General features: G+C 33.1%; 1 protein-coding gene across 1 annotated transcript in view; it reads right to left on the reverse strand.

The window, feature by feature from the left end:
• LOC125683904 (RNA polymerase-associated protein CTR9 homolog) overlaps nt 1-11,067 on the reverse strand; it is a 53,300-nt gene extending 42,233 nt beyond the window's left edge. The window contains exons 1-5 of the mRNA XM_048925441.2: nt 10,944-11,067; nt 9,306-9,404; nt 6,025-6,264; nt 4,617-4,706; nt 2,121-2,299 (exon numbers count right to left, since the gene is read on the reverse strand). Of these exons, the coding sequence (XP_048781398.1) occupies nt 2,121-2,299; nt 4,617-4,706; nt 6,025-6,264; nt 9,306-9,404; nt 10,944-10,985 (650 nt within the window). The 5' untranslated portion in view covers nt 10,986-11,067. The remainder of the gene's footprint in view (nt 1-2,120; nt 2,300-4,616; nt 4,707-6,024; nt 6,265-9,305; nt 9,405-10,943) is intronic.
• Between the last annotated feature and the right edge of the window lie 2,657 nt (nt 11,068-13,724).

The following is a 13,724-nucleotide window of genomic DNA, read 5'->3' on the forward strand; positions in this document are numbered from 1 at the left end:
AAGGAAAGTCCGTGCTTTTACGTATCCGGTTTTAAATTTTAAACACCGACTAGAAAGTTCCAGTTATAACTTCTTTGTCTGATGTTTGTAGTTTACGAGAACTGTACGAGTTACATTTAGCATTCAAATGTGAATCTTAGATATATTTACCATGAATTATTATAGTATCAAGTCCTCACTAGCTCCAATGGTACAAAGCAATGTAATATCTACATTGATCTCTAAAAGGCTCATAGCTTGCAATCTAAGCCTGAACAAGTTAAAAATTATACATAGGCGTGACCCTCACAGTGGAATTCAAACTGTTTTTAGTGAGTTTGTGTTTGGTTCAAAGAAACCCAGAATTATAAATCCTCAGAAATCATCAGCAAAGTTGTTGAATATTTGAACTCTTCTTCACAAGTACTTTCAAGAAACAAAATTATTTGTACATGAGCTGTAGTTGCTAGAATCAACACATATGTTACACTATATTTATTTTTTCTATAAGTATGAGATAGCATGTAGGTATTTTTATGTATGATTTGATTGATAGCCAAACAAAAAAAGAATAACACACACACCAAAACAATTGTGAGAAAAAGAAAGGGGTGGGGGTGCCCCCCCCCCCCCCCCCCCCTTGTGTTCTAATTGTCTGGTAGGACAAAATTTTCAGTATGTTTTACATATATATATATTGTCATATTCTGTTAATCTTGATTTTTAGACTGTATTTGCTGTTACAATTTACTATTTTCAAAGTGTGCAAAAAAATAATTGTAAAACTTAAATTTAAAAATGGGGGTTTGCATATTCAAGAGACCATTTTGCAAAATATCTCTGGTCAACTATGGTAAAATATGTTTTTTTGTTAACCTTAGATATAATTCTAAATATTTTTAAAGATAAACTGGCATGTAAACAATTTAGATTTTGAGAATTTTTCAAACTTGCGATATTCTGTGATTTTTTTCTGAAGGATGTGAGCAGATTAAACAGCAATTGTGTATGTTTTCAATTGAATATCTTTAAAAATTCTCTCAATAAATGAATAGCTATTGGTTTTTATATATTATAGCTTAATATGATATGCTTTGGTGCATATTTTTAATAAAACATGAGATCATGCATTCTTGTGTTAAAATTTGACTTTTGCATTTGGGGGTATATGTGCTCTGTAGCACATAGTATAAAAATAAACCCGCAAAGGTATGTCTAATATGGGTTTTTTAGTTAGTTTATGAGTTGTTAAAGTTATTTAAATGAAAAAAAAATTTGATTGACAGAAATTTCTAATAGTATTTACCTACCTTAAAGCTGGTATATAATGTGTACACGTTAATCAGTTACATTTAACAGATAAAGTATTGTCACCTAATTCTAAGAATTCATATTGCAGATGTCAGACCCATTAAAGCTGGTACATAATGTGTACATGTATGCAAGAAATCTTAATATTGTAAAATTACTAATAGTCTTATAACAGGGTGTCAAGCCACTTTTGGTCTAAAAAATATAGGATTATAGGATTTTTTATTTTTTTTGCAGTTTACAGGGCAAATATAGGGATTTTTACAGCAGATTTATAGGAATAAATCGGGGTTTTATTAAAGAATTTGTATAAAAGTTTATTGTTTCTGCAAAAAAATCTAGCAAGCATAGTATTTTGCTGGAGAAGAAATAATATTAAACATAAACAAAGACAAAATCCTTTCAGATGTGGACAGTTTTCCATCCAATAGACAGTTCTTATACAATCATCATAGTTATTCTCTTCATAACAATCTGATCAAATATCAATCTAGCATCAGCTCCTGGATTTTTTAAGGTTTTTTTTTTTTTTTTTTTTTTTTTTATCATTTTTGAAAATAGGAATGTCATTTTTGGGGGGATATATAGGGCTTTATAGGGATTATAATGACTTACAGGGAAAATATAGGAACCTTGAAGTTTATAGGAATAAATAGGGACTTGACACCCTGTTATAACAAAGCTACATGTAAAATCTATTAAACTACAATACCAAACTTTATGACACATCACTCTTGTATAAATGCTTATCAAATAAGATATAGTTTTACTGTACTTATGTAATGGAAGGGATTCAAGAAATTACAGAATGGCCATATGAAACAACTAACCTGGCTTTCTCCAAGCGATTGAGTTTGACAAAACAATGACCAAGCCCCAACCTGACGGAGGCAGGACAGTTGTGGTTGGTCTTCAGGGCTTTTTTGTAGTATGCTAATGCTCCACGATAGTCCTTTTTATTGAACGCAATGCATGCCTTACCCAGCAGTGAGGGGATGTTGTTGTTTGCCTGCGACGATAAAAATAAAGGTGTGATGTACCAGATATACTTACATGTAGATCTCATTCAAAAACAGACCGGCACAAGTAAGAAAAGCTATACATCAGTTCTATTTACCGTAAGGTGGGACCAGACCTTTTGAATTGGCAATTTTAGTGACATTTGCATAAAAATTGGAAAATTTCAAGTCCCCTAATTCTGTTTGCCAGGAGCAGTATATGATGTATGAAAATAAACAAGTCTTAAAGAGATGATGTATGCATTATAGGGTGGCAACTATCAAAAGATGAAATTATAGCCTTAATGATGAAATTAATTAATACTACTAGAAGTAACATGTGAAGCAAAGGATTTTAAAAATGTGTAAAGGCAGAAGAAACTCAGATTAATCTTTGTCATAATCCAGCACTGGTCCTTCATTACAAATTTGAAATAATAAGATTCTATAGATCACAACCTAGCTTATGATTGTTTCACTATTTTAATAAACTGGGTCCTAAAAGGCAGGTGTGAATTGAAAATCATGAATTCTTAATGTCAAGATCTGATCAATTTACGATGTTAGACTTCCAAACTGAAGAGTAAAATACAGTACCTAGCAATATCCAGGACATAATATTATCATTAATAATTATGACCATGGCCTGAAAAAAAACCCACTACAGTTCCATTGTCAAATTGGTTTTATGCATAACATATTGATATTAGTCAATAATTCAATTCATGCTAAAAATAGATTTCAATTATGTTCCAAAATGTCAATATAAAACTACACATAAGTGTGATCTTAACAAAGCAAAGATGTATACAAAATTTAAATTTTGACTACTTTCACTGTATGACCACGGGGCCAGAACAGCTATTTCATGAGACACTATAATGCCCAATTTAAAAATAATAGTTTCTAACTTTAAATAAAACAATTTTTTTAAAGTTAAGTTGAGATGACATGGCTGAGAGCATATAACTGTGTTCAGTGAGAGAAAACGGAACTTCAGATATGAAAATTATGAACTGACAGAGTGATTTCAAAAGTATATACAGTATAATCTGTCTAAACCGGCTATGTGTGGTTCCAAAGAAATTGGCCGGTTTGCACAGAGTCCGGAGTGCAGAATGTTGACAATAATGAGAGTTGCTTCCCTTGTATTCACTATCTATGCATACGTGTGTAATGATTGCCAACGTTTAAATATATCACAAAAGAATTCAAAATGTAAAAATATAAATGTCAGTGTTTTATTGTCGTGCTCATTTGAAAAAGTTTCAATTTTTATTAAACAGTTTAAAATCTGGGAATTATTCGCACAATTTTCTGTTGGTAAATTGTCGATTTCGTCTACATCATCGCCGTTATCAAGTGCTACATTATGTACGTTCGTCAAGTTTGTGTTGTGTTCGTTTAAAATTTGTCTTTCCCAGCTTTCATTGTAAATGTATCGCTTTCAACTGTCTCAATTTGTGAAACGGAAACTAATGCAATGCTGAGTGATCGACCAGACATGGCGAGTTGTGCTAACTAACTGCATATCATCACTGTCTGACCGCCGTAGAGCTCCGAAAAGTCCACGAGGGGAAACCCTGCTTTTGGAAAACATAACGGAATTGTTGCCGATTTTGTTTCATTCCAAGAATGTATCGAATTCATCGATTAATTGAACTTTGTATTTTAATGTCAGTTCTCGTCTCTGTCGTTAAGGGGAGCGCCATTACCTCGTGCGTGGTGCTGTGATAATTGAAAAGTGCACCCCCTAAAAATCAGGTTTTATTTTAAACTGATCGCGACTCCTTGCCAGTTGCACTCTTTTACTTACCTGTGGCTTCCCTTGAGACACCCTTTGTGTACATTGCGTGTGATCGACCGAATACCGACAGGTTGGTCATCGTGGGGTGGCTGGTTTAAATGCGATAATTAGAGCTAATTACGAGCAGTTGGGACCTTGTGTACACCAAATACAATGGACCGCAACAATTAGGGTGGTGTATCATCGAGGGGTCGGTTTACACAGGATAATTAAAGTTAAGTGATAGCAGTTGGGACTGTGTAAGCCGGCCGATATACAGAATACGCAGTATCCGGAGTACAGGGAATTATTAATAAAGGATTTGTTAAAGAAATATTAGGGACTATATTTTGTGGCCGGAATTGACAGAGCGCCGGAGTACTCATAGGCCGGTTTGGACAAATTATACTGTATGTGTAATAAATATTTACATATAATACTTTCTTGTATTACATACATATTTTTTTAAAAACATTATTACATATTTGTATCACACTTGGGTACATTCTGTTATAGTAAAAATAATTAAGAATTGCATTTACCTGACCCAACACAAAGTTAAACTGTGCATCAGCCTGGTCCATTTTGTCTCCCTCCAAGAGGCAGAAGTAGGCACGACCCAGCAAGTGATTCTACAACGTGAAATTAAGTTACCTGTATCTCATCAAATGATAAAATGGAACACATACAGTAACACATTTAGAAATATTGGTCCCCCAATCAAAATGTGCATAGGAAGATACAGTGTTGAAATTCTGACCATTACTCTGTTTACAGTAGAGTCAGCTTACCAAGAGAAATGCTGATCATAAACATTATAATGTGTCTTCACTTGCAAGAAGGAAATATTGCATAAATCAAATGTAACAATTTTCAGACAAAATTTAATGAAGAGCATATGATGGAATGCTACATTTTGACAATTCTGTTTGAAAAATCCTTAAATTGGTTAATTCGAGTAAAAGGTCAAAGTCAATTATGACATTTTACCAAGTTTTTAATTCCTCAATTATGGTACAATAAATGATTTTTAATAATGTTTAATCATTTGGTTGAAAATACAAGCACTTTAGAAAATTTTCTTCATAAAGGACCTTTTTATTTGATATTCAAAATTACTAGTACATTATATCAGACTGGCTGCTGAACATTCACACCCCACATAAGTATACCTTAATAGCACAAATTAATGAGCCCTTTATGGTTTATTTGATTTATGTCCCTTCAGAGAATTTTTCCCTCCATCAAAAATATCATCTACTGTAGATGAAGTTTATTGAATATTGTTTAATGTCCCTCTCGAGAATATTTCACTCATATGGAGACATCACCAATGCTGGTGAAGGGCTGCAAAATTTAGGCCTATGCTTGGCACTAATGGCCTTTGAGCAGGGAGGGATCTTTATTGTACCACACCTGCTGTGACACGGGGCCTCAGTTTTTGCGGTCTCATCCAAAGGACCACAAACTTAGAACTATAGTTCAGGGCCATAGCTATTGAGGGTTCTTTAATGTGCCAATGCATGCCACGAAACAGGACCTCCATTTCTAAGGTCCTATCTGAAAGATCCGAGACTCTCACCTTTAAATGCCAAGCAAATCTTAGATTTGATGCGGCTATGACACAAGCGGGCCTTGAACTTACAACCTCTCGTGGGCCTTTAACTCATGACCTCTCAGTTACGAAAAACCTAACCTCAAAGCTACCACAACCAGTTAACAGATCTTATTTCCTATTATTTTTAAACCCTTTCAAGAAGCGAGAAATAAATTATTATTCAATATCATAATTATGCCAAAAGGTAATGAAAATAATGTTCTTCTGCATGGAAATTCATACTCTTCTATGAAAATCAATTTGACTCCGTGGAAAACACAAAGCCATTAATTCTAAAACAAAATGTCCAAATTTTATGGTAGCCATTCATCACAGTAAACGTAGATCTCTACCTGGTCATACATGATGATTCTATCAGCTGTCGTGTATAGAAGGGTAGCCTGTGTAAACAGCTCCCTTTTCTTATCCTTATTCTTTTCTTTATGCCCTTTCTGGACATAATATGCAGCAAGTGTGTCCAGGGCTCGCATCTGATCTCTCTCAAAGTTTGGATAATCCAACCCTGCATCTGTCCTGGAGGCATCCAGAATCTTGACAAAATCTTGGACATAATTTTGTTTGTAATATTCCAACTGAAAATGTAAAAACGACTTCCTATTCAAAATATTCAGAAAAACATATGTGAGAGATGTCTTATCACATATCTTTTATTCAGGGTTGTCACTAACAAAGGAATCTGCATCCTAGACGCGGAAAATTCATTTGGGATGCAAAGATGTCCAAAACGACGAGTCCCGAACTTGAGTAAAAATCAGTCCAAAATCCATTTCCTTCGAAACCATGTTATTTGTGTATCAGTTGGAAAAATCTAGATGACATGTTACACCCTACTAAATCAAATTAATACCACTGAGTTCACTGTGCACCAGTTATGTTTTATCAAATCTTCATCAGAATCGAAAATAGTGTTGCTTGTTATGATTTACAGATCACCAGAAAACAGTAAACCTACTCCATCACAATAATTATTTATCATCCCAACATATTAGGGCTGAAACAATTCAGGTACCTCACGGTTCGGTTCGATTTTTGATTCTTAAGCCACAATTCGATTATTTTTGATTCAATTCAATAGTTGTCAAAAACTCTAATAAACAATAAAAAAAATACACCTTTCATGTTTTTATTTCAATTTTCCCCCTGACAACCATCGTTTTCGACAATAGAATATGGTCTCATAAAATATCCAAGAGCATTGGTAATTGCTTGTGAACAAGGATAAGAACATGCGTATTGGGTAGAACCTTTAGAAGCACCGTGAAGATGTAACTGACCTGTGCAGGGTTTTTCCAGTTTACTTTTCTTTAATGAGGGACCAGGTTGTATTTCTGTAGAATCCGTTGTAGAGATACTAATAGTATTGTGCTTTCATTTTAAATGATTTGCAAGGTTAGTTGTGTTTCCACACTTATAATTTATTTCTGTGAAACAAATTCCACATACTGACGCAGTTCTGTTCTCTTTAAAACCAAAATGCTTCCATACAGGGGACCTTAGATTTGCCAGAGGGTTTTTAATCATGATTCCCGAGTTAGCGCCCAACATTTCTGTCGTAATAAATTGTAAAGTAAAAAACCAAATCCGCGTTGAATTCTTTATTTCCAGAAAAAAAATGTAAACATGAACCGAATCAAAATTTGAAGATGTTGAACCGAAAATTGAACTGAATGCTGTGAATCGTGGTTCGAGTGATCCGCGATTAATTGTTTCAGCCCTATAACATATCCTATCTGTGTTAATTTGTGTCATATGCAGAGTTCCCGAAACGCGCCGGTCCATCGGGCATCCCCGATAAATTTTGAATGGGGCCGGCAAAATCCAAATTTTATCGGTCAAAATGTCCGTCAGATTTTATGGACTATTTTGAAATTTAAAAACATCTGAACAAATATAACTAAATGTAATAGTCATTTTATTAGTTACAAAAAATAACTATTAATTAAAAGTGGAGGGAAAAGCCAAACAAACGCGTAGTTTTATTTTTTTAATCCGGATAAATTCGCGGGTTCTTTTTTTACACACATACGACAATTTCCTATTGGAGTTGACCAACATTGGGCATGTGGCCGATAAAGTGGAATTCGGGTGCCACAGGTACTAAAAGAAAAGAAAAAGACGGTCAGAAAGACAATGATGGGGATAAAGGAAGTAAGAGGGAAAGAAAATTCCACAAGAAATGGCTAGATGATTGGAAATGGCTGGTCTATGATGGATATATGATGTTTTGTAAAGTTTGCATCTCTTACGAGGAATCGGGGAAAGGTCGGTCAAAATATCCAATAAATTTTGTGAAAGGTTCAAATAACTTTAGAACTAGCGCTTTATTAGATAATGAGAAGTCGACTTTTCACAAAGATGCAACGGATTTTGAGACAACGAAAACGAATCAAGTAAGCAGCCAAGAAGATTGACCTACGCTAGATCTACTTGCAACAAGAACAGCGAACAACAAGACGAAGACATTATGATTCAGGAAGTGACACAGGATGAGGAACCTAGGAATACAACAGTTGCTGAATCGGACCCTGAGACTGCAGATGACTGTGACTACGAGATGGACTGTGACTCTGACAACGAACAGACAGAAGACTTTAATGACAGAGCAATTGAACAAACTGTGCATGAAATGGAAATAGAAATAAATTATTAATCCGATCTATGTTAATTTTATCTCTTTTTATTTAAAACAACAATGTCCAGTAAATTTCATAATTGTCCGGTAAATTTTGAATATTTACCGGACAATTGTCCTACAGATTTTTTACTAGTTTCGGGAACTCTGCATATGACAATGGGTTGCTGTGATGACTCAAAAGTGTATTGCTGACTGTGTGGACAATTACTAAAAATATTTGTTAATCTGTGGCCAAATAGTGAATCATAATATTTAATTACTATCACAATTATGCATTGAGCATGTTGAGTAGGTAATTAAGTTTAATTAAGGTTAATGTTTTATTTATTGCTATATAAATATGGTATTATTATTATTATTAGAGTTATTTATAAACATGTATGTCAATCTTTGCTATTGTTTGAGAATGAAGCAAACAAAGGAAAGTATCAACTTGTGTTTGAACATTCTGAATAGGGGTGCAGAAGAATTATACCTTATTTTACTTTTCTCAAAAATATGACACAAAAGACTTATAAAATTTTCATGGGAACTTCAAATTTTCATGGAACTCAAGCTACTCAGAAACCACGAGTCCAGGACTCACCTTGAAAAATCCCTAGTGACAACCCTGTTATTTCTTTTGTCGACTTTTACTATGTCAGGCCAAAAATAAAAATGGATTTGTTTGATGTACTCCGACCGACCCGTCAAATTTGCTCCTACCTGATCATTTTTTCCAGCAATTTAAAATTTCATTTTTTTTTGGGGTTCCCTTGAAAAATAGAAAATTCTCCTTATTTTAAAAGAAAATAAAAAAAAAAATTTCATGACATCCCCCCCCCCCAAAAAAAAACTACTTAGTACCGACCCACCTTGAAAAATGTGGGTCAGAGTACATCAAACAAAAATATTTTTAATGATGGCCTCAATGTAAACACTTCAACAGGTTTAAATTTATAAAAAAAATTTGGTAGTTTAATAAGTTTATGAACTTACTGCCAGAGTCACCCAGATGTGAAGCGGTGCTACTTCTTGTCGAAGGATACTCAACACTTCTTCTCCCTCTGGTAGCTGGTCAAGATCCAACTCAATCACCTACAAAAATAAACCACACTAATGATATCATATACAGCACAGACCCTGGTAAATAATGAGTATATCTAAGAAGTGTGCATCTTCAGCCACAAGTTTCTGAGAATGAGCTGTGCAATTTGTGACACTTTCATAATCCTGGGACACTAAACTTCCATAAATTGCAAAAATGAAGATGATGTAGACTATTTTTGAAGTTGATTAAATAAACATGCACAAAAATAATAAGACTACGACATTTTATAAACCCGCTATTGATGCTAGCTTGAATAAACAAGATTATTAGGTCTAATGTTGAAAATGTTTCATTATTACCAAATATGGAATATAATTGGGCAGTCATTTTCATATCCATTGGTCTGAGGGGACAGCAAAAGTTATCAAATGACTAGTAAAAATTTATGTTGATAGCCCAAATAACCAGTGAATAAAAATAATTACTTCTAGTCTTGTAAAGCCCTGTCCGCAAAGCAAGGCTCTAAAGGTAACACGTATTTGAAAGGAAAAAATGAGAAAATCAGCTAATGAATAGAGATAACCTCTACATACGTTCGCTGAAAATTTTGTGATCCATATGGTCGCATCCATTTTGTTTTGTTCATTAGTTCCTTCTACAGTTCTTCATGTTTTAATTTTGAATACCAAAAATACAAGACTGACATGCAATTTGTAATTCAAACACTTAAATTGTTAAAAATCAATAGTAAAATTATTATTGTTACAGTTTTTAGCCAATCTGAATCATCAAATAAAAACAGTAATATGACTAAATAGATGAACGAGTTCAAGAGTTTCTTTAAATAAAAATATACGATATAGTTACGCTTACTTTTTTAACACTTTGAATTTCTTGATTAATTTTGTTTAGTTTTAACTGTCTTTTAAATTGCAAACGGGATGTATTGTTGTTGTTTAAAATCGTCACAATGCACAGCTTACGTTGGCTGGTGTTATATTCCCTGCGTTGAATGAATAGGCGGATCCTGTAGTTATACGCATATATTCCCCTTTAATATTTAGATGTTACTGGACGTTTAGCGCAAGGGGAATTTCATAAATGTTACATAATTTCAGTAGAATTATAATTTATCGTACTTAACGGAATTATAATTATCACATGGGACACACCAATGACCATTTCATGCTTCGCTCGTCCCAACGGTTACACCGTATACACACATTATGCAAATATGAGTAATCAAAATTTCATGTCAATATGAAAGAGAAATGTATTGTACATTACTATCTGAAACTGAAGTGTGGATGAAAGCTAAACTACCCACCTAGAATTGGAACATGCACAAAGCCCTAATCATGACGTAAAAACAATGCTATCAAAGTTCATCAGGTTATTATCTATTATGAAATAGATAATGACCTGATATTTTGATGGCAATCATGACATCGTTAATTCGTTTTACACTCAGCGCTGAGCAAGACAGGCCTAGGCTATAGCCATCAGGTTTGCATTCAGAGATTGCGGTCTTTTATTTTATTTGATATGCAAGCTTTCTTTTACCAAAATGGCTATGAAAAACGTACCTCATCGGTGTCCCGAAGAGGGATTTCAATTGAACCAGACATTTCTTTTTGACTCTCACTCTCAGTCTCAGCTCTGAAAAAAACCCACCAACTCGCTTCGCAAAACTTCCGGTTTGGAATTGCGACACACCAATCCCGATTAGATATACGCGGCAGAAATAAACGTCGGAATGGAATATTGAGATGTAAAAAGGATTCAATATCTCCACTAAGATACAATATTTTTAAATTCGGTAAAAAGATGTAACATCCCTGGAGCATGGGTTACCAGAATATATAAAGTTATTTAAGGTAATTTGAGGGATTGTATGTATAAAGCGTCCTGTAATGATGAGAGGTCGGGGAAAAAAATAATCAAAGACGGAATGAAGTAATGACAGATAACTCTTAGTATTCCCTGTATCTTTATTCAGTCAACGAATAAACCATCTATGGACTAGGGGCTATCGGGAAATATTCTAGTTTTTGTGGTTTAATAAAACTCAAAAAGGAAAAGTGGTGCCGGAATGAGTACAGGTAAAAAAAAAAAAAAAAAAAAAAAAAAAAAATGGTATGGAGCGCCAAATTAACATAAATAATTGAAAATATCTTCAATTATTTGAAAATATCATAAATTCATTTGAAGCGCGCAATAATTAAGTTAAAGATCTCTTCAAATAATTAATGATATCTTCAATTCTGAATTATTGCGCGCATTAATTTAAAGCAAATAAATTGAAAGAATAAAGAACAAATATTTAATATATTTGTGATTGAATACATATAACTTAATCAAATCAGAGTGAATCTGAAGCAATAAACCCGTCAAATGAGCAGGAAATGTCGATTCATGAATCATTGTCATCCTGTCAGTAATTCCTGCTCATTATCTCCGAGGTGCATTGTAGGTATGCTCTCAAACAATATTCCCTTGTTTATTTTGCTGATTTTTTTCTTCAGATCTTGGGGATTATATTAGTTATACCGATAGGTGTTATATAGTGTGTAATTGGATAGTTGAAAAAATACCGTCAGTTACAGCGAATTAATGATCTCTTCAAATGAATTAATGATATCAACAATTGAATTGATGCGCACTACAATTCAATTGAAGAGAGCAATAATTGGGGTATGATGTGCGCATTAAATTAATTGATGAGAGCAATAATTGAATTGATGCACACATTAATTCAATTATTGCTCTCTTCAATTGAATTAATGATATTTTTAATTTATTTGAAGAGAGCAATACTTCTTTTAGAGAGAGTAACTATATAATTAAATATATCTTCAATTCAACATATCCACAATTGAATTAATGATCTCTTTAATTGAATTGTTGCTCTCTTTAAAAGAATTGATGCGCGCATTAATTCCTTATACAAAAGCATTGGAAATAATTAAAGATATCTTCAATTGCATTAAAGAGATCATCAAATTATTTATGCCGAGCTTTAAATTAATTATTGCGAGCAATATTTCAACGAAAGAGAGCAATAATTTGTATATAGTAGACACGCATGTATTATTATGGGGAGATAACGCAAGCAGTACCACAGAAAACAAAGAATTATTTTCCTATGTTCAGTTATTTATAAAGAGATCTGGTCGTTTTTAGTTGATGGAATTTGCATAGCGATTACTTTGTACGTACTACATGCATATATTAATCAATTGTACTTATATGTCTACAGATATAATTTATTATATAATTGCTTTATGAAAGCTAATAATTTTTTACCTTTGATACCTTTGTGTTTCATTTCTTGAACATTATCATATATGTAATCAATTGTCATAAAGCAGAGGGCTCTCTAAGTTTTTAAGAGCTATGTTCAAATCAAATCAATAATTGAATTAACGCGCGCATCAAATCTTTTATTGCTCTCGTTAATTCGATTGATGCGCGCATCAATTGAATCGAAGAGAGCAATAATTAAATATAATGCGCACATTAAATCAAGTATTACTCTCATAATAATAATAATAATAATGTCCTTTATTTAAACAGGATAGCACAATTAGTTTAAAACTAGTTTACATTGTGGTCCTGAAAACATATATACAGACAGCAGTATTATACAGATACAATATAAAATAGTATATGAAGGTATGTTGTATACATATATGTATGTTATTTACATATTTAAAACTGAAAATGAAACAAAATAAATAAATAAACAAATAAAAATAAAACTGAAAATAATCAAAAACAAATCTATATGGTTTTAATTTAAGTTCAGGAGTTGGAATATATGCTACGGGTTTTTAAAAATAAAATTGTGAATAATTTAATTCTTATTGTATCCTTGTCTCTGATTGGTCAATTTCCAATTGAGGAACGCAAGTTATTTTTGTATAATCTGGTTTGGTATGGGGGACACACACCCTTGACAACCAGATGCCGGAACTATTTTTCTCTCTCTCTCTCTAAATTTACATCGCAGCACTGTTTTCAGCCTTCTATGGAATAGAAAGTCAACGTGTACAATAAGATAATTTGGTTTGATACACATGTAGCTGCAGAACTGTAGCTCTCTGAAAAAATATTTTGACATAACTGTTATGTCAAAATATTTTTTCAGAGAGCTACAGTTCTGCAGCTAATACACATGTTGTTTTCTCGTTGTCAATATTAGCATCTACTTGTACGCAAATCACTGTTGTAAAACATCTTTCTCTGTAGCCTATGTATGGTCGAATAATAGATTGAAACAAAAATATTATATTCGAATTAATGATTTGCCAAGTAAGCATTACTTTGTTCATTTTGAGATACATTTCTCACTGGGGAAAAAAGGG

The sequence above is a fragment of the Ostrea edulis genome, chromosome 6 (genome assembly GCF_947568905.1).
Source record: "Ostrea edulis chromosome 6, xbOstEdul1.1, whole genome shotgun sequence".
NCBI lineage: Eukaryota > Metazoa > Mollusca > Bivalvia > Ostreida > Ostreidae > Ostrea > Ostrea edulis.